A 23,977-nucleotide genomic window follows, 5' to 3' on the forward strand; every position below is an offset into this window, starting at 1 on the left:
CGAGAGGATCAGCAAATAATTACAAATATGTACTTTTAAATGCACAGGAAAGGATCTCCTATACTTAAATGCTGTAGACCCATGGACGCATATGTAGCCTAATGTATGTACGTATATTGAATTTGAACATATAAAATATGTATGTAAAATATTATAAATGAAACGTATTAGAAATGGGATCAACCTTCATATATCGACATATATATATATATATATATATATATGTGTGTGTGTGTGTATGTGTGTTTATTTATATATGTATATGTATATATACTAATATAGAGGGTGTATATATGTGATAATAAAAAGTTATATATGGCAACACCACTCTTGATATAGGGACATATATGTCATATATTACATGTCTGTATGGGCAGGTACAGAATCATTTTAAATTTCGTGTAGGCCTATAATATATATTAAGATTTAAGAAAATGAAACAAGAATCCAAACATACTTTCATTTAAAATGTACAATACAGAAAACAGTCTAAGTGCATTAGAACAATATTTCCACAGTTTGGAGACTGTTATGTGACATAATCCATCTGACAGACTTTAAATTGCTGGTAATTTGAAATTATAATATATAACCTGTCTAGAGTCCGTCCTATGTGACACTTTAGTCAGTGTTTTTCATCTTGAGTGAGTTCATTTTCAACAGTCATACAAAGAAAAAGAAACAGTCTCCTTCAGCTGATTGCTGGTGGACAACATGCTCTGTTGTCTTTACTGTGATGTGATAAGATCATTGCTCGTCTTGGGTCTGGGTTTTAAAGTCATACAGAGCACATACACGAGCAGTTCACTTCAGCTCTACCTTGGTTTAATGAATAGCTTAATCCTTTTTGTTAGAACTGGTTGGGGCTGAAGATTACAAGTTTGTAAATGAAACAAATCTGGGGGTGTAGAGTTAAAAAGCAGTGCGCTTTACCAGACCTCTGTATCCCACTCCTCATCTCAGCTACATTAGCTGCTAGTACCATAACACACCTGCACCCTGACTAAACTATAGCAGTTGAGCTGTGATGTAGGCGCCAGGTTTTGACAAAGAAAAAGAATGCATGGAATAAAGAAGACCAGACAAGAGCATGACCAACGTTATATAAATCAGTAGAGTAATCTTTTAAAACAAACTGAACAGATAGTCTGAACATATTTTACAATAAAACTTATTTGAGCCATAAACTCACACTAACAAGCATTGACATGCTACATTACTCACAAACACAAGTCCACTATTTACTTGCATTTTAGCCTTGGTTTGGTCTGCTAGCTGAGGAAAATATATGGTTCTCTTTGGCTCTTTGACTCATCACAAGTCACTTACTTCAGCTCCCCGTCATTTGCATTGTGGCAGAAAGTGGAAACACGAGGAGGTTCCTGAGACCTGGATCCAGACAGACCAGGAAGCCAAAACATAAGCCTGAGACTGACTGAAAGCTGCACAGAGCTGCAGAGTGGGGTGTTGATTCTCAGTGGGATCAACATCACGAGCAGCACTTTGACACTCATATACCTGAGCTCTCAGGATAAGAGTCATTTGAACAGTTTCACCAGCAAGGTGCTGCTTACAATCCCAGTGATGAGGATGACGATCATGATAAGCAATGTCAGGCCGCGCCTTAAAACCAGCTGTCTTACTGACAGAACATCTCCCACTGTGGTTGTAGTGGTGAATTCAGCGTGTCCTGGAACAAGCACCTCCAGGTCTGTGTCACCCTCCTCACTCACAGAGCTGGACAGAGTTGTACTGGCCAGAGCCGGGCTCTGATCTGAGTCTAAAGATTAGAGGCAGAGTTTGAGAACAAATTCTTAGTACTAACACAAAACCAGTCAAGTATTGACTCAAGACGGGTTGTTTCATATAAGTACTGCACAGAATGAAGTAGTAAGGGGGTGCCTTTGCTTACCTGGGTGCTCCATCCCATCCATCTCTTTTTCTTCTGTGATCTGGACTCCTGCTCTCACAAGAGCCTGATTGGAGACATTAGGGACAGTTGCTGATCGTGTGCTTCAGCTTCTAATACATCTTATGACAAAAAAATTGCAAAGAGGCATTTTGGTGATGTGATGTACAGTGCTTTTAGAAAATCATCATACCCTGTGAAAATCTTTACCTGTTGTCACAAAACACCCTTAACTTTTTAAAGCTGTATATGCACATTATAACCTTCGTATCAAGTGAAAATAACATTAAAATTAAAAAATGAATTATGGACAATGTATTAAAATGAACTTGTGAAATTCCTGGTTTGGTTTAGTGATGAGCCTCTTAGAGTTTGTCATCATAAACTTCCTTTAGTGCAACCAGTCAACTTCCAGATCAAACACCCGGCTAATATATTTAATAATCATAATTATATTTAGGCCATTGTTGCGGATGAAATGAAATCTTGTTTTTATCTGAAAAAGTTAAAGGTATGTTTAACACATCTAAACTTGAAAACGGGTCAAAATTGACTCTAACACAATAGGAGAGTTAAGGCAAAGCAACTACTTCAAAGTGGTATGATGACTTTCAGTAGGCACTGCAGCTACTGTACCCACCTCTTCAGTCGTCTTTTTCCAGTCAAGTTTGCACAAAAACATGATGAAAACAATCGCCTGCAGTGACACACAAAGAGTAAGTCCTGTCCATAGTCCTACACAAAAATTAGAGAAGAGTTTTATTAGCTGCTCTAAATGTTAGTTAACAATCAGGAGCTACAAGACAGTGTTATTAGTAGTTTGTTCTTACCCACAATCCCCATCTTCGCCGCAAACATCAGGTACACACCGATGGGGAAGCCAATGAGGTAGAGTCCTATCAGGTTACACAGAGCGCCAAACAACTGCTTTCCTGCTCCTCTGAGAACTCCTGCAGCCACACCCTGTGGACATTTATGGACATTTGGTCAAACCACATTCTGGACTGTATGTCAATATGTCTAAAATGCTTCACGGATAACTTGCATGAAAAGTTAACTGCATATTGTTACTCACTGCAGTGGCATCACCAACATGCATGAAACCGAATAGGAGCATGACATCAGCAACCCTCTTAATAATGTCTCTACAAAAAGACGCAGATGTAGATTTTTGTTAGATGCAAACAGAAACAGACAATCACACCTGAAATGTATCATTAAAAGACAAGAGGTGATATCTGAGTTCTTTAGTGAGGTAACTGCATTTTAAATCAGTGCCTTCCAACCTCAGTACAGCGTCTGTTTGTTCAGTATGGCATAGGGAAGTTATGTTTTTACTTATAAATAACAATAAATAGATAACTGTGCTATTCATTCAGTCAGGTGATAAAAGTGAAAGAAATCTATTTGCTGTCAGCAGTCTTCACAGTGTTAAATTCAGCTTTACCAGTAATGAACCAAAACACCTGTTAAACATAACTGGGGCTCATTAAACAATCACAGACCAGTGCTTGTGAGTCAGCATGAAGATGATGAACATGAGTTAATCTACAACTGCCTGAATAGCATTGTGAAACCAAGCCTGCTGTGGCACATGGACACCAACTAAGATACTGATACACTTGTACACAAAATAACTTGTGAAGGTTATTGTGTCAGAGATTTTACTCACTGCTCTGAGGTGAAAATGTATCCAATGACATTTCTGGCGATGCTGAGACTAGCTCCGACAAAACATGCCACTATGACTGTGTTGGACAAAAGGATGTTGTTAATAATGTGGAATAATAGACTTTTCAGAACATATTTAAACACCAGAGACTAGAATTAACACCTCGCAGTTGTATGCCTCTGCCAACCAGTCCAGTTGCAGTTTAGATGCATGTTAGTCTAGACTACAACCGTCTATACAATCACCAAAGCGCCAAGGTGGGCATCTAAGATTACAGTCACCAGGTCATGGTCACAGTTTCCTGTTATGTTCCTGAGTTATGAGTTTTTAATAATGGCTGTATTTTTGTTGAACATTATGAGGTTACGGTGAAGTTGACTTTTGACCTTTTGGATATAAAATGTCGTCACTTCAGCATTTTATCCTATTAGATTATGTGTGTTAAATTGTGTATGAATTTTTGAGTTATGGCCAAAAAGTGTCCTGTGAGGTCACAGTGACCTTGACCTTTGACCTTTGACTACGAAGATCTGATCGGTTCATCCTTGAGTCCAGGTAAATGTATGTACATACAGTGATGCCTCTGGCCATGGCTGCTACCGGCGCAAACATAGGGAACAAAAGAGCTTTAAATTGAAGTTGCAATTGTATAAATTAGCTGAATAAAAACCTGTTTTATATAACATAATAATATATTTAATATTACATTATACATAAACATTAGTCCAGATAAAACATGATTCTTTACTGAATGTGGACTGAATGAATTCTCTCAGGTTCCATGTGATGTATGCAAAGTTACACCTCATCAACACTGCATTCCTTTACTACTCTCATGTGTGTGTAATATCTATGTGTAATATCTGCTTTGAGTGCATGCCTCTTATATACCGTCATTCTTAAGTTTTTTGTGCTGATGTGACATCTGTCCAGCCTCCACTTGTCCCAGCTATGAGAGATCCTGTGATTACATTCTAACTTTCTGTGAGTGTAATGTTATGTAAGCTATATGTGCTGTATACATTGGCTCTTACATGCACAGATGATGGGGACTTTGCAAGAGAGCTTAGCCTGCTTTGTGTTTCCTGCACCGAGAGCATTCCCAACCCGTACACTGGCAGCAACAGAGAATCCTAGAGGGAACTGTGGTAGAAAAAAAATAAATGATTACTATGGAAATACATTTTTTGAGGGGCTTTTAAGATATTTTAAATCATTTTTTTTTTTAAAAAGTGATAAAAGCTGCCTTCTTTAAATTAAGGTTTCATAGGAGCAGTCACCAACACACTATTAGCATGACTGATTACAAGACAGGAAAAAGTGAAGAGCTGTTACCATGTACGCTGTAATGCAAAGCTGGTACGCTATGGACTGAGCACCCAGCTCAACCTCACTTATCACTCCAGCCAGGAATCCTCCTATTTCAAATATCCACCATGATAAACAAATCATGAGCATACTGGGGATGGCCAGCTTGACGAAGGGACCCCACTCCTGCAGACAGTCCAGTGACCAACCTGTGGGTCAAAGGTTTGTAGTTATAGAGTGCAACTTAGATTTATAAACAATTACACACTGGAATGGTTATAAAGGATAACCGATTAACACGCTGCAAGAGACGTCAATGATGAAACAGAAGGAAGGAATTGGATGAGTCTGAAATGAATTCAGACAAAAGGAGATATCTTAACAGCAAGCTCATGTCGTGGTCCAAACAACAGTGAGAAGAGAACTGACCTCCCCATGTGGCCTTGTGCAGACCCCTCCAACAGATGTAACCACACAACAACAGAGCCAGCAAATACTGTGAGATGGCATTGGCTGCTGCAGATCCACTTCAGTAGAACCAGCAGGTTTTAGAGCAAAAGTAGAAAACAGAAAATCACATTTTTGTCATTCACATTTTGCTGGCAGCTCTTATAGACTAAAACTACGGATTATTCTTCATGTTTATTCTGTATACAGATGGTAATTCAGATCGTTGCTAAATCACCTCACAGTGATTGACAGTGATTTACATCATAATCCAGCTCAGCAGTCCTGTAATACTGCAAATACTACCACAATGGAAGCAAGAAAACATGTGACGCTCACCCTAACATATAAAGTGACCTCATGAGTGTTTCTAAATAGAACATTAATTCGTACATGTATGTTGCCTGTATGTTGGATTTGAATGACTTGTTTGCTTGATGAGCATCACCAGTTTCTTCCATGTCAAAAGTCTGGCAATATAATTCTTTACATGTCGTTTTGTTTTCTGAATAAATCTTGCTAACATAAATCCTCTTAATGCTGCCAGCAGCCACATCTGTACTGAACACAATGTCAAATATAAGCTGTCAATGAATGTGCAGCATTTAGCATGAGAGCATGTGGTCTGTTAAGGAAAACACACCTCTACCTATCCAAGTGAGACTTTTCACAGCTGAGGCGGATAAGAACTTGAGAATTAGGTTTTTAGGTATCATGTCATGAACTGAAGTGTTGCACAGGTGGAAACTTGCACATGTTAATGCTGGTTCATGCAAAGTAAGAAGTGCATCAAAGTCAGAAGGATGAATGATGAATTGATGAACCAACTTTCATGGGAATCCAAAAACATTCCAGGGATCGTATTACAGAAACTTTCAATTTGGTTTTACACAAGCAAACGCTAACTAACTTTAGGAATCCCATTTTATCTTACTTATACTTGAATTATATCACTTGACTACACATTCCAACATCAGTTATTAACTTTTATGTCTGTTACCTAGCAACCAAAGCTACTTCCCTCATCTCACTGAGGTGGTGTTTAGATTTCTCGTTGAAACTCACAAAAATGGAATTAAAACAACACCCGACACTTTACCTCAAGACAGATGAGTTAGAAGTGTTGGTAACATCTGTGGAAAAATCCAGAGATGTTCATTTTGGGAACTTTACAACAACAACGCTAACTCTGGAGATAAAAGAGGGAGAGTGGGCTTAGACAGCCTGTATATGCTAACAAGCTTATTGTCATCAAACACAACGTTAAGCCTCTCAATGAATAAGCTCAGCCTGCTGACATTTGGTTGCTTGAAAGCGATAAAATAGCAGCGATATGGATGAAACAAATGAGCTAAGTGGTGGAAAAGTGAAAGTCAGGAAAGCTTAACAGTTATCCAAAGGTAGGAGAGATTATTTAAGCTTGTGCCTGTTTTACTCTGGAAGTGTTGGACCAGATGAACAGAAAGTTAAACTGCCAGAGTAAACATATTGATTCTGCTTATGAGAAAGACCATGAGATAATCTCTAGTACACTAATAATTACTGCTCCCCATAATCACAGTGGTGCAAACACTCACGCGACACCCCACTCCAGGGGATACAGGAAGATGTAGTTGATGATTACATTAAGGACATTTCCAATCGCTCCAGTTACAACCTGAGGCCACATGATTCCCTGTAAAACACAAGCACAACTTAATGTCAGTCTTAATGTTGATTTTAGTTATTATGTGTCAGCCATAATTAAGTGCCATTAATACATTACATTAGTCTTGTCATAAGAGACTGCACCTGATTTTGAAGATACTTCGCTTGCAGCTCGTACATAAAAACAGCCTGAAGAAAGAAAACAGACCACAGTAAAACCGACATGAACATATTTGAAAGCTCAAATTTCCCTTGTTGCATTAGGCAATGCTGCAAATCAGTGAGCAGGACATCATAATGGAAATATGGAATAAGAAGAAGCGCACGCAAATACCTTGATTCGTAGTATTATGTATTTATTTCACAAGATTAATCAGAAACATTCCCTTTAGGCTATTTCATCTACAATTGTTTTCTCATTTGAGTCGCCGGAAAATGTATTTTAAGATAGTACTGTGATATAAATGTACATAGTGGCGATAGAAGATGATATTGATATCACCCCCCCCTACTGTAACTGGACGCAAGTACACAGGGCTGTGAAGGAAACACAACAGAAGGCCACAAACTCACCGGCAGAGCAGGCATGAAGATCTTCACATACAACTGAGAGAGACTTGATGGAAAAAAGACAAACATATGTGTTAGACTGGATTAATTAATTATGTATAATTGATGTGTGACATAGCAACATATAGAAGTCGAATCAACACAACTTCAGGTGGGTTTCTCTCAGCAACAAACTCAGGGGAGGTACTATTGTAGGAGCCATGAATTATTTTCCCAGAGGAATGGACTTTGTGGTTTATATATTGTTATTCATTAGTGTTTGTGATATCACTTATTAATGTCATTTATTTTGCTTTCAAGGCGATTATGGAGAGTGGGTCGCTGTATTTTTGGTTGACCGCCACTTTCCTTTTGATCGCTGTGGTTATTTATATCATAAATTTGTGCGTGAAGTAATAAGTTCATCTTTTTGTTGATAGAGGTTTTTTCGTTAACGTATTTTGGACTGGCAGCGAATCTTTTTGTAGCATGTCAGACAATTCAAACCAGGCCCGACCTCAGCCTCTCAGCGAATTTTAGTGTAGTTAGTTTAGTTTAGTTTAGTTTAGTTTCCATGAAGTCGCTACAACTATTGCTCAATAGTTAGCACTGTTGTCTTCTGTATGACTCGCTGCTGGCACGTGTGGAAATATCATATTCTGGTTTCTCCATATTCCTCCCATATTTCAAAGATGGTGCAGGTTAGGTGAGTGTGAAAGCTAAGGGCTCTTGCTAAGTCCAGCAACAGTACTGATTAAAATGGTGAATGTGTATCATTAAATAAGGTTAGAACTAGGGCAAAAACGATATGCAGAAAAATCATATTGCAATTATTTTGGCAGATATTACAATTCTGTTTTGAATCACAGTTTCAGCTGGAACTGTCATTTCTGCATTTGATTTTCATTGAAAAAAATATAAAAATGATGATGAAGAGGTTTTTGTTTGTGCTTGTACCAAACAAACATGTCCCTTTATGTCTGGAGAATATGATTCACAGACAAGGGTGTCTCTGCAGCAACAAATTGCTTCAAATATGGTATTTTGTGACACATTTTACCTTCATCAAAAAATTGCAGCTCCTGCAATTTGGATATTGCACTAGGCCATACCGTGATTTCAATAATATTTCAAGTAATTTCACTGAGACTCACCTGGCGACCTCTGGGCTCTGTTTGACAGCAAGCAGGAGAGGTTCAGTGTTGACGAGGACGGCCCAGCAGGGGAAACAGGCCAGCAAGAGAATCAGAATCCCTCTCTGGAGAATCACACCCACACGCTTCAAGTTACCGCTCCCATACGTCTGCATGAAACAGGCAGACAGATGAAGAAGTGGAATAAGAAAATACACCACACCATCACAAGCAAGGGTGCGACTGGGTCAAGAAAACAAACCTGATACAAAGGCTCATAGCTGAGCTGTTTTTAAGGGGAAAGAACAACTTTTGTTTTGTTGAAGACGCTACCTGAGATATGAGGGTATCACAAGTCGACGACAAACCAGTGCCAATAGAAATACCAGAGACATTAACCACCTGTAATTGACAAAGGAACACTATTACCAAATGCTAAAAATTCAAAGGCAAGCTTAGAGAGGGAAATAACAGCAAGTCTCCTCACCGCAGCTGCCAGTGATACCCCTGCTAGTTCTGTTTTCCCCAGGTGACCACAGAACACCATACTGATGATACTGATCATGAACACCATCAAATGGGAAATGAGCTGGAAAACAAAAACAAACAAAACACCCGCCAGATATTGATTATATAAAAAAAAAACTGGTTTGTATTGAAACAGTACTTGAAACACAAGTAAAGTCAAATAAACTATCCAAACCACCCTGTGTAATATATACAGTGACTAGTAAAGATCCCTATTTTCTTTCATTTGCCTCTTCCTTTCTTCACCTTCCTCACTTCCTTTCCTTTCCTTATCACTGATTGGCTCTTGTTTTCACCCTTACCACGCCTCATTCACCTGGGCACTACAAAATTATTTAAGGGTTTCACTCCACTCATTCACTCTTTTTCACCTTCACATGGGGAGGCAGTTTCTGGTAAGAGAAGTTTGTTACTCTTTAATTCTTAGAATTGGTCTGTTAGTCTTGGAGAACTTTCTTTATCCTTATGTCTTTAGGAAGTACAAAATGGGACTACTTTGATTTGTTGTGTTAAATTTTACATTTACACTTTGTCGTTTCAGAACAAGCAGCCCATGTGTGTTTTCCCTTTCATGTTTGAAACAGTTATTTGAGAATAAACCTTTTGTTGAATTGGATTGATGTTTCATGGCCTTCCTTCTTTCCATGCATCCTGACCCGAAAAGCACTAGCTTTGAGGAGATGTGTTGTTCTATAGTGTTTCAGAGTTTCTAATAAATGCATGCCTCTTCCTTTGTTTCAAACACACTGAAAAACCTTGTGGTTGAATTAATTTAAATTTTCTGAAGGTAATCCTTATCTTTACTGCCATACTGTGGTTTATGTCGATCTATTATGTGGCGCACTTTAGTCATTTGCATTTTTTTCCCCCCTTGAATTGATTTACGAATTGTTCAGCTTCACCTTCATGTGGAGTCTCACGTGACTTCTTCACGTGACTTATGTTGTCGAAAATTTGAAAGAATACTTTGAAGCCATTTACGAATCCTAAAACTGCAAGTACTTGAAACTACTTCTTTAGTGCCAGAATATTGTACTTTATTACTTTCCAGCTCTGTACAACAGGACAGGCGCTCAGACCCAGGCTTACCACCGGCCCCGCTAGTTTAACCAGCTGGACTGTCTCATTCCGGTACTCCAGCGGGATGAAGCCTCTGATGTTCCTCAGGCAGGAGCCACAGCACTCAGAGCACGGGACTGAGGGAACCACTTCACAAGGTGTCAAGGCTCCGTCCGCTCCCATAGTATGTGTTGTTGCTGATGCAGGACCAGCCATTACCGAAAAAGAGAAGTGCTGTAAATAGACGGACGGCTTGATTTGTACAGCTGTTCTACAATTTAGCACCTCTGAAAAAGTGAAGTGTCAAACAGAGCTGGCGCATATCTGTCAGCGGTGGGTCATACTGAGAGCAGTCCGTCGAAACCGTCTCGGGCTTCGGACCGAAACGGGATGTGACGGAACTGGCCTGACGTACAGAATCGGGAAATTTTGCTCAAACACATATGCCTTAAGAGTCTGAGGCCGAAGCTACTGTGTTCATGTGCGGCTAGAGTTACATTATTAGTCAAAACGGTTACGCCATCTACGCATCAGAAAAGCAGTTGTTCTAACGCAACTTAAAAACGATTGCGCGTCTACATCGCCTTGTACGTTAACGCGTGTGGGCACAACAGGCTTCATGGTTCATTCAAGTGTACCTCGTAAATTCAGCAATCTATACTCGAATGGTGACGAAGGTTGTTTAAGACGAGTCTATTTTTTTCTTTGTTAAAATACACATGGGTGCATTTAACGAGCTACCATCATTAAAAACAACACGGAGATAACATGATGGGGATCTCACCGGACACAGAAAGAAAACTGTCAATAAACGGTCAAATTATGTTTGAATATGATGGTAGCTCCTTCCATACACATCCATCAACAAAGGAAAAATTAGACAAAATGGAAACTTCCCCATTTTAAAAAAACCTTAATGGCCATTCTAGAATAGGTTTCAGAGTTTACGAGGTGTGCTGAATGCACCACGAAGACCCTGTCGGCGCCCACACTCTTTACCGTACAAAGTGATATAGACGCGCAATAGTTTTAAGTTAAGACGGCTATCGGCCTGGTTTGATTGACGTGTATGGTGAGAAGCGATTTACAGTGCTTGAATGAGGAAGGAGAACTCAGTTCCAATCACATTAGACTTAGCTGTGTTATAATTACTGATATTAGACCCAGCTGTTATAATTACTGATATTTGTCGGTGGAGTAGGCGTTTTCCCTCTCATAGTTTTTCTGTTAGTTTTAATCAGTTTTCGGCTTCACCTTTATAATGGTGTGTTGAATATGAATTACAGATGCACCTCGCTTACCAATCTAGCGCTATTTGAAAACTTAACCTAGTGTAAGTGCGACGTTTGTTTTGTGTTTGTTATATGTGTGACTGAGGTTAAGTGTACTGCGGAAGTGTAATAATCTGTATTAATTGTAAAATGCCCATCAGGACGTGTTAAGTTTTAGAGCGGTTAATGTAACAATCAGCTAACTTTAATGTGGTTTAAACAGTAATGTTAACTTACTCCATTGTCATTGGTAGATCTGAAAAGCTGCTATAGCTCTTTAGTTAAACAGGTGAGAAAAGTTGTATGAAAGTCTATATAGCAGTGTAATGTAAATGTCAAATTATGTTGACTGGGTAGGAACAAAATAAGGAATAAGTTTCCTATATTTCATAACAGATCCTGCTGCATGATTTCCCCCCATGTTGTGAATCAGGTGCGGATCTAGAGAAATACTCGTTGAGTGGCAGGAGGCTGGAGACTTTAAAAGGTGGCAGAGTTATACATTTGCTTATTTATTTATTTGTAAGCAATTTTCATACATAAATCACAATTTTCATATAAATATATATATAAAGGTGTATACACAAACATACAAAATTATTTTACTTGTCTTAATGCGGTTGAATGTTCCAAAACTAAAACCAATAAAAAAAATAAATTAAAAAAACAATAAAAATGACTGATCTAAAGTGAGGGCCACCTTCAATCCCTTTCTGTATCCTACAAACCAGGCTAAAACATTGTTTAAACCCACTGTGATGTATGATATGCACTATATAAAAAGATGACCCACCACAAAATACTGTCTTGTGCACTATTAGACCACCAGGGGCCACCAAATCTATGCAAAGACCGCCACGAGCAAGTCTCATTTGTATTTATCATGCAGTTGTAGGAATGAGTTATTCCCATCAGCTGTCAGTCGTAAGTCCAACTTGAGTGCAATGATCAGTCTATTCAGATACCAAGACATTTCATTCACTTAAATTCATGCGTGGCTGCTTCTTTTTCACAATATGGCCAACTTAAAACATGGTTGTTCGGGGCAGGATTTGAAAATGTCCAAGGGTAGGAGCAGTGAGACAATCTTGGAAGTGTCTAGTTGTCCGTGTGGACCTCGTTGGGTTGTTCTGGGTTGTAGAAGTGTCACTTCTTTTACATGTGTCAAGTGTTTTCAGTCCACAGTTCATTGAAAATGTCTAATGTCTATTTAAGTGCTTCAGTTAACTCAACAGCCTTAGCATGGTCAACTGTTTTAGACTGGAGCATATCTGACAAAAATGTAGTCACTCAAAACCTTTCAGAGATGGAGGGAACAAAATTCAGATCAATCTGAGCTAATATCCCTCTGGCTTCGACAGCTGTTTGTGGATGGATCTCAGATGCAATCTCTTCAAGCACTCGTACAATTGCAGGCAGCCTAACATTGTGACATGCTTTGCTACAAGCCCAACATCACTGAGCTTTTGCAGTTCCCTTGGTGCACCATCAGACATCCCCTGCTGCACTTCCAACCATTTGTTCTGTTTGTAAGACCCAGATATGAATATGTGTTGTCTTTCTAACAATGAGAAGAAATTTCCAGCATCAGTTGCACCTTTGACAGAGTCTACTATGACTAAATTGAAATTGTGTGCACTGCAAAGAACATAGACAGTATACTTGGCTATGTCTCTTATTTTCGCTTGGACAGTTGAACATTGCCCGATCACCGCAGCAACACCATCTTAGCCCTGGCCTACAAGGTTTTTCTTATACTCCAACACATGCTTCTCAAGAAAGTGCTTAACGCAGCAGCATCCAGGCCTTCTGCCTCTGCAAACTCCAGAGAGCTCTCATGGACCACACTGTTGTAGCAATATCTTAAAAAATTAAATTAGATTTTCTCTTTTTTTTTTCTTTTAATCATAGGGTTATTGTTGTCCAGCACATCCAACATAGCTAAGAAAACACCCTTTTTTTCCCGCATCAGGAGACTCCCTGCAACCACGGGTTGTGTTTTCTGTGGCAGTTCATATTAGAATCTCAGCTAGTGCTTTAATGTAGTTTTGATTTTCAATCACCTGTTTCTTATTTTGTTCATTCATTATCCCCAACAGCGAGGGATTTTTGTCATACCTTTTTTGTTCTCTGCCCATGCATACATTGCATTTGCATTGCTTTCACATCGGGAGAAATGTTTTTAAATGTGGCTTTTTTTCCAATTACAATACCCCTCAGTGGAGGTAAAAACACTCTTAGGAGCATCAGGCAGAGAGAAATGTCGACAGGGGAAACAGTAAGCTGTCTTTTTGGACTGTGAGTACTCCAGCAATGAATGGGCTTTGTATCACTCACTCCTCCGGCTCCTCGCTGTAGGGTCTTGGAGAAACTCTCTAGTTACGGCTGAGCTGGCCCATCACACCTGGACTTGGATATTTCTATTTCTAGAAGGGGGGGAATTCAATCTTAAATAAAACAAAGCTTGTTGTACAATATATTAACTCACACTTTGGAGTAGTCATTTACTGGATATTTATTTAAAGCAAACATTTATTAAATTGAATAATACATTTATTAAACTGGGGTTAAGCCATGTCTCTTAAATGCACCATTTTGGGAAATATCCATTTCTTATTCAGATGTAAAATACATGTATAATATAAACAATTTTCATACCATGAGGACCAGCTGGACAGGTAACTTGTGATAACTGATACTCACTCATATTTCCCTCTCACTGTCAGAGCTCTGTCTTGATTTCTCTCTCTCTCTCTTAACTTTCCCTCTTCTTCCTCATCATTTCTGATTTTCTTTGCCTTCTATCAGTTCTCCTGGTGTCCACTGGCTGAAAAAATGGCAATGTCTCCCTTCCTTAACTACTATGTTTTTCTTTCCATCCCTCACACAGTCAAACACGAGTTCATGTACTGAAAAATTCTTATTCTCATTATCTACCCCAGTATGAATATATGGATGCATATACTGTATGTATGTACTTTATGTGAGTGGAAGTATGGATTTGTACAATTTTATGCATATGTGTGGATATGAAAATGAATTCATTTTTATACACATTTTTTATTCTTTCAGCTGGACAAAACAACTGATGGCATAAGGATAGGGAGACAGCAAACTAAAAATGTCATTACACTGATAAAAAATAGTTTATTTCTGCATATATGACAATAAAGTAAAGTGACAATCTGTATATTACAATAGAACAGGGACAAACTGCAATGACAACTTAGTTGTTGTTTTTTTTAATTGCACATGCACAGAACAGCCTACATTGCATTTGTATATTGTTATTGAATATAGTATTTCTAATTTATCTTATTTATTTCAGTTTTTGTTTCTATTATTTTATTATTACATTTCCCCTCCCCATGCTGCTGTGTCAACTTGAGTTTCCTCTTTGGGGATCAATAAAGGTAAATCTTATGTTCATTACAGTACGTGTCTCAATGTAGTTACTTTGTGCCAGGTGTATGGAGTTCAGTGTTCCAGACTTTGTGCTTGACATTATATAAGTTATTTTATGTATTTTTAAGTTTCATAAGATTAATTTGGTTCACCTGTCCACAATAAGAATCCACTGTGACACAGGTGTACGATCAAATCCCAAACTTTTACTTTGAAAGAAGCTTGTTTCACTTCCGGTGGCCACAGCTGCTCCTGCCTACTTCTTGCACGCAGCCGTCCCCCCTTTGAGTCCTCTCTCCTCTTGCCAGCAGCAGACCTCCGCTCTGCCAACTTCTCTACGGCGTTGCGTAAAGACAGGTGAGTCAGAAATATACTTTTGTCTCATGTTTCACTTTCAGGGCTTCACACAATATCCGCTCAGCACGGCCGGGAGTAGTAACAGTTTAGGCGGGGGACAAAGAGCAGCTAAAGAAACCGGTGTAGTAGGTGAAGCTAACGTTTAGCTAGCCAGGCAGTCTGGGTATGTTTCTCCCCTCCTTCTTAAGTGTTTAGGCCTGTCTCTGTCTTTGTCCCCGTGCTGCATCTTACAGGAGAGACTGGCCAATGTCCCCTCGCTTTGTTCGACCTCTGCTGCTGCTGCGACACCGTTTGGCAGAGGGCTGTAGAATTTAAAACCTTGAGTTACACGGGTGAACTTTGACCAAGCAATGTCTGCGGCGTTTAGCACCACAAACCAATCCAGACGACAAAGGAGTCATAGCTTTTGTCTGCTCTTGAATTATGACGACGGCAGAAAAATAAAGAAAATGTCTTTGTACACAATTCTTTCACTGCACCATCGAATTACATCAGTTTCAAAGAGTCAGCCATTTATGGTTTCTGTGAAAAGGTTTAAAAATGAAACTTAATGATATTTTTACATGTCTATGTAACTGCAGGGTAAAACTGCAGACAGGCAGCCTAGCTAAATGATTGCATGAATATCACTCATTTAAAAACGTGTATACAGCCAATAAGCACCCCCTTATTGGTTTGCCTTATCATGGTTATGTAAGCCTTCTAATAGGCTATTGTTCCCTGCTGGCTGAACATGACTTGCATGTGACTTTACAAGCTTTTGAACCATGCACCAAAGTGATGCAAAACCTGGGTGTCTGTTTCAAACCTCAGGCACCTGGCACTTTTTAGTCTGAATGTCATATTTGTTCTTAAGTTCAAGTTGCCAAAGGATTTTGCTGCTATCACAGCCCCAGGTTGTGCCTCAGGCTCCACCCAGCTGCACTTAATAATATAATGGTTTGTGAACATCAGGAATTTTCTGGTAACTGTATGTGCTATCTCATCCACAGTCATTTATCACCACCACCATGTCCGCTGGAAATGCTAAGATTGGCAAGCCTGCCCCAGACTTCAAAGCCACAGCTGTAGTGAATGGACAGTTTAAGGACATCCAGCTGTCAGACTACAGAGGTAACTGTTATTATGACAGTCTGTGTACAATGATAGTAATTGGATTTATCTACTCAATCTAACTTTGTTTTTACAATAAATATAGACCCAATCTTTTCAGTTTATATAGAATAAAAACAAGGTTTTTATATTTTTGAAGACATTTATGTAGGTTAACCAGACTTAATGCTGTCCTCATTTTCCCCCTGTGCTCTTTAGGGAAGTATGTGATCTTCTTCTTCTACCCTCTGGACTTCACATTTGTGTGCCCTACTGAGATTGTGGCTTTCAGTGACAGGGCAGATGAGTTCCGCAGCATCAACTGTGAAGTTATCGGCTGCTCCATTGACTCTCACTTCAGTCACTTGGCATGGTGAGAATTCCTTGTAGTTACAGGGAATTATGAATCGAGTTTGACTGTTATTTTTGTGATTGTAGGCTGTGGGAACCTAACGGCTTCACTGGTCCTGAGCCAACACTTAAGAAATAATAATATTCACACAGTTGTGTAAGCAACTTTAGCAAAGGTTTTCATTGTACTGGAACTGTTTTTGAGAGAGTGCATTTCATCTCTGGTATTTTATTCTTGCTTGTGATGAAGAGCGTCTCTCCTAACCCTGTCACAAATGATACACAACAATGCAAGTCTCTCAAAGTCTCTAAAATACAAAAAGCTATTACACAGGAGGAAGCCAGGAAATGCAAGTGTATGGTTTAAACTTTACTTTCTTAAGAGCCACTCAGTAGTCAGATCTATCTAATGTGGATTGGTATTGGCTATTTTTGATGTAGGCATACTTTATGGGTAGTGTGCACTAAGCAGCTCGAATATGTAGGGAACCTAAAAAAATATTGGAGTAGGATTTTGTAGATATCATCAGATTAATAAATGTCTCACGTTGGGACGTTCCTAGTTGGCAGTTTCTAATTACACCGTTAATGGTGAGGATTTTTGGCAGATCTGAAGAAGCACCCACCCGAGTTTATCAGTTTATCTCCCGTCACTCTGCTCCTCTGCAGAGTCTTGATAAGTTCTGAGGTAACGGTCTCTGAATCAAACTGCACTTACACAATAAACACAATAAAAAGATGACGAATCTACATTCAGCGTGTTGGTTCGATGTTTGATATTATTTGATTTGACAGTTTTTGTGGTAATGTTGCTCAATTAGGCCATCTTCTGTCTTACTCAGTTAACATGTCACTGTTTGGTTATAAGGAACCACGTTTATTCATTGACTGCATCAGTTATAAAAGTCTTATCTCAGATTTCTGTTCTTTTATTTTGTAGCATAGGTCCTGTTCTTTGGTTCATCTCTGCCTAATGGATAAAACTGCTGAAGGCTACTTTGTGGTCTGTGTGTAACATCACCTTAGTTTTATCCATAAAATACTTCTACATGCACAGGGTTTTGATGGGATTTTTTAAAAACGTACTTGAAGTACATTACATCAAGTTAGAATAAGCTAGAGTCTTGTAAGGCTGTTGCCTTATGTGAACTTGGAACATTAAATGCATTTTGGATTAATTATTAATTAGAATGTTTTTATTCCTACAGGATCAACACACCAAGGAAGCAGGGAGGTCTAGGTGCCATGAACATCCCCCTTGTGGCAGACCTCACCAAGACGATCTCAAGAGACTACGGTGTGCTGAAGGAGGATGACGGCATTGCATACAGGTTGGGCAGACTGCTTGTGTCATCTTAATTGAAGGCTTTGCTGCAAAAGCCCAGTAGTCTCTGTCTAATGGGAGCTTGGTAGCATGTATTACCTCTGCTCTATGATTACTATGATGACTAAGTAAGCACTGAAATGTGGAGAGACTAAAGGATGTAGATGTAACAATTTTGTGCAATATTATAACGCGAGTTTGTGCCTCTCAGGGGTCTATTTGTGATTGACGACAAGGGCGTCTTGAGGCAGATCACCATCAATGACTTGCCCGTGGGTCGCTCTGTGGACGAGACTCTGCGCTTGGTGCAGGCCTTCCAGCACACTGACAAACACGGAGAGGGTGAGTAAAATCTCTGTATGCTGTGTACTCCCAGTTTAAGGCTCTGGCATCAGTTAATGTACAACATTACACTCCAATATTACATGTAAAAACACAATACTTAGTATTTTGTCCTCCTTTTCTTTTACAGGAACTGAAAAATCACAAATTTGTTAAACATTTAAAGTATTGTTGCCTGTAGTTGTAAACTGACTCGGAGGGTTCAGTTTATAGACATGACCTTGCATTGTTAGTTTACCCTCCTGGGTATTTACACATACACTTTGTCCTCAGGGTTTTCAAACTTCATTGCTTGCCACTGAGACCTAATGGTACGCTTTGTCCTCTCTCCTTCTCCACACAGTGTGCCCTGCTGGCTGGAAACCTGGGAGCGACACCATCGTCCCTGACGTCGAGAAGAGCAAAGAGTTCTTCTCCAAGCAGTAAATGTGAAGGTCTTCTTGCTGACTTCCTAACCGTAGCACTTGCCTTCAGATGAGAGGTGTCCCCCATGAAGCAGTATCTCATGGCGTCCAGTCTAATCTATTAAACCTAACAGCATTTCAGAACTTGTTAGAAAAAGATCCTTTTATCTTTGTTTGTCCCGTTTACAGTTGGTAGGGCGACCTCGTAGTCTCAAGCACTGAACGTCTAGTTGTTTTGTTCCTTTTTCAGAAAAAAAGTATTGATTTTTTTTCCTTGCTGTCATGAGTAAATCATGTAACCATCTTTATTAAAGCAGTGGGGAAAATTGTGACTGTTTCGTCTGATAAATGTAGCAGGACTCTACAATCAATGTCATTCCAGATGTGTCCTCTAGGTGGTGCCATAATTCTTCCAAAAACTTTCTCTTTCTAGTTTAGTGACTGTAAAGGTTGTACATGTTATTATTATTATTATTATTATTATTATTATTCCAGCAGACATTTGTGACAATGAACTCAGTGTGTCAGGAAGTGTCCTGTGCCTGCGTCATGAGGCTGTGAAGTCTTGGTTAATATTGGAATTATTGTGGTGATTGACTCAGCATAACAACCTGGTGTTGCCAAATGGCACCAAAGCTTCTTGGGAAATATTGGATTGTTGGAAATGATTCAACACAGACCTGCATGACTGTCCCAACTACACATACCTAGTTACCTATATTTTTCCCACTATGTTTAATATAATTTCCAGTGCAATTATAATGCCTTTTTCCACTATCATTGAAGTAAAATAGGATGACACCCAAGTAACCACTCTTAGTTTTATTTATTTATATTAAGTATTATTATTATTATTACTAATGAGCTACTGGACACCTGCATTTCCCCATGGGGATAAATAAAGTATCTACCTACAGAAATATAGTGGGATATATCATCACTGTTCAGACACAGTAATCCTTAATGTCTAAGTTTATACAACTTAGTGGGCACTTTCTGTTACACCTGGATCCTACATACTATTTGTGACCCCTACTCTTCCACAACAGTTACGTCTGTCAGTGTTGTCACTAATTCTTGTAATTTCAAACTAGCTCTTAACCATCAGACAGAAAGTCTTCTCTGCATGTTTGTCTGGAACCTTTTGCAACCATTTTTCCTGAGCTAGTGTTCTCACGGCTTGTTTTGGGAAATTGAAAGCAGAATGGGGAAACTCCCTTAACTCGAATAAGCCACTCATCGACAAAACCTCTTCATTTACACACACACACACACACATTGTGGTGTGAATGGGGCGTGAAGGGGGGAGCGCAGCATTTCTGACTGGCAATGTAGGAGGGAGTTCCCGGAAACCTTTTCGTGATGTGACGCTAGTCAGCTAAATTGACCATATATGGAATGACGTATGTACGTCAATAGGGAAACAATCCTACGCTGGGACGTCTACAACGTCAGTCAACTGCTACTGTAAACTTCTGTGCTGACCAGAAAGATCACTGACAACAGTGCGGTTGCGCTAACGAGAATCACTGTGATAAATAATGATTCCTAAGAAGTGGCGGTTTTAAATACACATAAGCTCAAAAAGAAACAACACCAGATATTTCTTAGTTTCATACTTTCGTTTACTTAAATATACTGTACAAGTAAAAAAAGACAGGCTCATCAGGCTCAACCTGACAAACACAAATAACTTACATAAGAAGCATCACAATCAAAAAAACAAAATGTAAACAGGCAAACCCGAGACGACACTTTTAAAAACTTATTCAAAAATGCCCTAAGTGTTTTAGTCTTGTATGATTTCTGTGTGGAGGCTACTTTTCTTTCAGCCAAAGAAACCATGATGATCCAGTTCTCTCATACTATGTATAAAGACATTGTTCATTGTGTTGTCAGTGCAGTCATTGTCCAGTGTTTCTAAAAGTGCAATGTTACTTCAATAAGACTTCACTTTGGGCGCTAACATGAGCTGGCAGCCACTGCTCACATGTGTCATGACTTTCTGTTTGAGTTGGGCCACCTGCTCCCGCAGTAGAGAAGCCGTGTTTGACAGTCCGGCGTTGTCTGTTTTCAACACCTTCACTTTGTCCTCCAGACGAGCGATGCGCTCCAGCTTGCGCCTCCGACACTTTGAGGCTGCGAGCCGGTTCCTCAGCCGCTTGCGCTCCGCTTTGATCCGCTCCTGGTTCTCCAAGTCGATGGGGGACATCGGCGGAGAGCCGTTGTCGCTGCTTTGCATGTCGGGAACAGTCTGAGGCTCCTCTTTCAACCCGCCGAAGCGCTGCGAGTGGATGCCAGCACTGGCCAGGGAGTGCTGGAAATGGTGAGATCCGTGCGCAACGGCCTGAGGATGCTGGTGGTACTGGTGGTGGGGCAGGTAGCTGATAGTGGTGGATGGGTAGCTGGCTGCAGAGGACAGGCTGGGGTTATTGGTGCAGCTGCCCAGTGTGGTGTACTCGAGCGGTTCTGGCTGCATGGAGGAGCCGAACACAGAGGCTGGAGCCGAACAGCCAACGCCACCGGTGCCGATGGACACGTTTGGAGGAGCCATCTGGTTCATCTTGTGTAGATCGTCCAGTGCTTTTACAAAACCTTCAGCAAAGCCCTCCTGCTCCTCTGTGATCCCGCGGTTGTACAGGTACTGGGCAGGTGTCGGCGTTGTAGTGATGACCCCGTTGCTGTTTTGGATGATCAGTCGCTCCAGTTCAGGAGAGGCGAGCTTCAGAGAGCCCACGTCCGCCGTCCCCGCTGAATAGAAATCACTGTCGGCGCGCAGGTGCTGTGACTTGAAGTTTGAGTTCCGATATGATTCGGAGAAGTTCAAGTTCATATTCTGCTTTAGCAGCTTGTAGTCTGGCAGAGCTGCGCCTGGATGGCCATAAGCAGAGAGAAACGAGTCGTCATAAAAAGGCTGTTCCATTATTGTGGACATATTTCAAATCAGACAGTCAAATACAAGAGTGCGCTGCAAAGATGCTGCTCGGACACCGAGGCTTCAGTGTCCCAACTGATTCAATCTCCAGCACAAAGTCCCGCTGTATTATTTTACTGAAGATCAAAGTTATCAAAAACAGAGCAAAACTTCCAAAATAGTGGAACTGTACTGTACCAAGTCGTCGATTTGTACCTTTAGTTGGATTCAAAGCGGAGTCCAGTGACTAATTCAGATGTTTTCAATCCACTCGTGTGTAGGAGAGTCTTTTCTGCTCTCAATCAGACTTCCGCTTCTGTTTCCTCTTTACTGACAGCCGGCCGGCGCGTTCCGTTCTATTTATACAATCCGGCGAGAAGCGCTCCAACCAACCTGCTGATTGGTTGTTTGTGTCCCCGCCTCCGGGATGTCAGATAGAGTAGATGACGTTGTTGCCAGGAACAGGGACTGTAAACAAGACGAAGCCTATTCGGCGTGGGGGAAACTCAAACCAGGTAAACACGCAAAAGACCTCGTGCGCATCCACACTCCTTATTATTTATTAACAAGTCAGTTTAAATGTTTCCCACAGCGCACAGTCATTCAAGGCTCTATTGGGCTATTCCAGTCAAAATGGGACACCTACAACACTCCTGCGACCACTCTGTCTGTTTCCCTCAGCAACAATCCCAGCGGTCAGGATATATAGTCTACTCCGGTGCTGAGTCATGCGATCCAAACTGATATCGACCGGTCCATATTTGGGTATCCTGGCGCACCAGTTCCTCCCTGACAGGAGCGGGAAGCCAATCCCATCCTGGCGCGCTTCCAGTTCTCCGGGATGTGGGAGGCGGAGGAGGAACACTGCTGCGCTCCTTCACCCTGCAGGCAGGGAGAGGATGGGTAGGTGGTGTTAACTGTTGGGCGTGATGTCCTCAAAAATGCAGGGAGCATAATGGCTGTCTGGCAAGAAAGGACATATGCTCCGTCTATCAGACAGAGGAATGCATCCATGTGATAAAGAAAAGTAAAGATAACGAACAGACAAGCCTAATACTCAATGATGGAAGGAGGTAACACTCAGCAAACTTACTCACCAACTTCTGCTTTAGTACTTTTAATTTGTCACGTAGGAGTTACATGGTTGTATCATTAGAGTAATAATAAAAAAGTCATACTAGCTCATTTCTAACTGGGTCTTACTCTTAGCCAGTTGTTGTGTGGGTTTATTATGTGTACTGAACTGAACACGTTACTATAGAAATTACAGGAGCGTAAACAAATGACAGAGCCTCAAAGGTATTTGAGGGTGAAGACATGACCCCTGAGCTGAACACCTGTTTGATAGAAAGACGTCTTTGTCTTCTGTGTTTGGTAATGACCTCTGAATCACTTCCCAGAGGGCAGTGCACCCATACACATTAGGATCTTCCAATTTGACTTTCCGACGTCCTCCTAACCTATCCTCAGAACAAACAAGTTCTCACACATATCAGCTGTAATATTAAGCACATAGTAACAATTTAAGCTATCCCAGACCATTAAAGTTAATGCTAATATCACAAAGTTGCACTGTGAGTAAAACAATCTAAATATAACTTCAGTATCTCCAGTGTTTTTCAATGACAGGCTCCTGTCAGACTGTGCATTTTCATTTCATACTGGATTTGAATTACAGGTTAAAATCCTCTTTTGAAGTTGTGTGTGGGGTTTTCCCTCATAGAATAAGACCACGTTGACCTTTGAATCTTTGCCATTATCTTTGCACCAACCACACATCTTGATTAAATGATAAATCGGGTGTACCATTTCTATTGGGCCTCACCAGAGCTGCTGCATTTTAGGAAATTTATTTAGAATATCTGTTGCAACATCAAGTTGCATCCTTAGTGCTTCCTCAGTTTGTGGGAGTCAAAAGTTGCAGAGGTTTGGCCAGCTGTCACGCAGCGGTCAGTGGTCAGCTTGGGCCAAGCTCCTCCCACTAAAACAGTGGTCCGATGCACCAGTTAAATCTCCTGTTAGTGAGAAGAAATCTAAGGGGGAAACAGAGAAACAGAAGTAGTTTCAGGGAAACAGAGTGAAGTATCACTCAGTGGTCAGTTCCAGTTTCAGAGTGACCTAATCCACTTACTAAAGGTCAGTAGAGTCACTGCTTTGAGATATCACAAAACTGTGACCTCTTATCACATCTGGTTCAATACTGATAAACATTCACTTCTAATTAGACTATAAATAAATGGTTCTTAGGATGACAATTCTTAGGAC

General features: G+C 40.3%; 3 protein-coding genes across 5 annotated transcripts; 1 reads left to right on the forward strand and 2 right to left on the reverse strand.

Annotated features, from left to right (window-relative positions):
- Positions 1–475: 475 nt before the first annotated feature.
- LOC111652307 (multidrug and toxin extrusion protein 1-like) lies at positions 476–10,857 on the reverse strand. Of its 2 annotated transcripts, XM_023402531.2 has the most exons (16): positions 10,283–10,855; positions 9,153–9,254; positions 8,999–9,067; positions 8,687–8,835; positions 7,557–7,599; positions 7,128–7,172; positions 6,914–7,011; positions 5,319–5,416; positions 4,917–5,098; positions 4,616–4,724; positions 3,582–3,657; positions 2,985–3,054; positions 2,740–2,872; positions 2,550–2,644; positions 1,913–1,976; positions 476–1,780 (listed from the first exon to the last, which is right to left on the reverse strand). In XM_023402531.2, exons 1-16 carry the CDS (start codon positions 10,466–10,468, stop codon positions 1,539–1,541), a joined length of 1,761 nt encoding a protein of 586 aa, XP_023258299.1. In that variant the 5' UTR covers positions 10,469–10,855; the 3' UTR covers positions 476–1,538. The 2 variants fall into 2 exon arrangements, with proteins under 2 accessions (XP_023258299.1, XP_023258300.1); XM_023402532.2 differs by lacking the exon at positions 476–1,780 and having other exon boundaries at positions 1,947–2,031; positions 10,283–10,857.
- Positions 10,858–15,128: 4,271 nt separating this feature from the next.
- On the forward strand, positions 15,129–19,130 carry prdx2 (peroxiredoxin 2). Its single transcript, XM_023402535.2, has 6 exons — positions 15,129–15,285; positions 16,278–16,398; positions 16,597–16,750; positions 17,937–18,059; positions 18,264–18,394; positions 18,738–19,130. Exons 2-6 carry the CDS (start codon positions 16,296–16,298, stop codon positions 18,818–18,820), a joined length of 594 nt encoding a protein of 197 aa, XP_023258303.1. The 5' UTR covers positions 15,129–15,285; positions 16,278–16,295; the 3' UTR covers positions 18,821–19,130.
- Positions 19,131–20,401: 1,271 nt separating this feature from the next.
- Positions 20,402–22,376, reverse strand: LOC111652301 (transcription factor JunB-like). Of its 2 annotated transcripts, XM_087172987.1 has the most exons (2): positions 21,929–22,375; positions 20,402–21,669 (listed from the first exon to the last, which is right to left on the reverse strand). In XM_087172987.1, exon 2 carries the CDS (start codon positions 21,629–21,631, stop codon positions 20,738–20,740), a length of 894 nt encoding a protein of 297 aa, XP_087029113.1. In that variant the 5' UTR covers positions 21,632–21,669; positions 21,929–22,375; the 3' UTR covers positions 20,402–20,737. The 2 variants fall into 2 exon arrangements, with proteins under 2 accessions (XP_087029113.1, XP_023258293.1); XM_023402525.2 differs by having other exon boundaries at positions 20,402–22,376.
- Between the last annotated feature and the right edge of the window lie 1,601 nt (positions 22,377–23,977).

The sequence above is a fragment of the Seriola lalandi genome, unplaced genomic scaffold (assembly GCF_002814215.2).
Source record: "Seriola lalandi dorsalis isolate HSWRI2012SDOR001 ecotype SW California unplaced genomic scaffold, Sedor1 jcf7180002053942, whole genome shotgun sequence".
In the NCBI taxonomy this organism is placed as follows: Eukaryota; Metazoa; Chordata; class Actinopteri; order Carangiformes; family Carangidae; genus Seriola; species Seriola lalandi.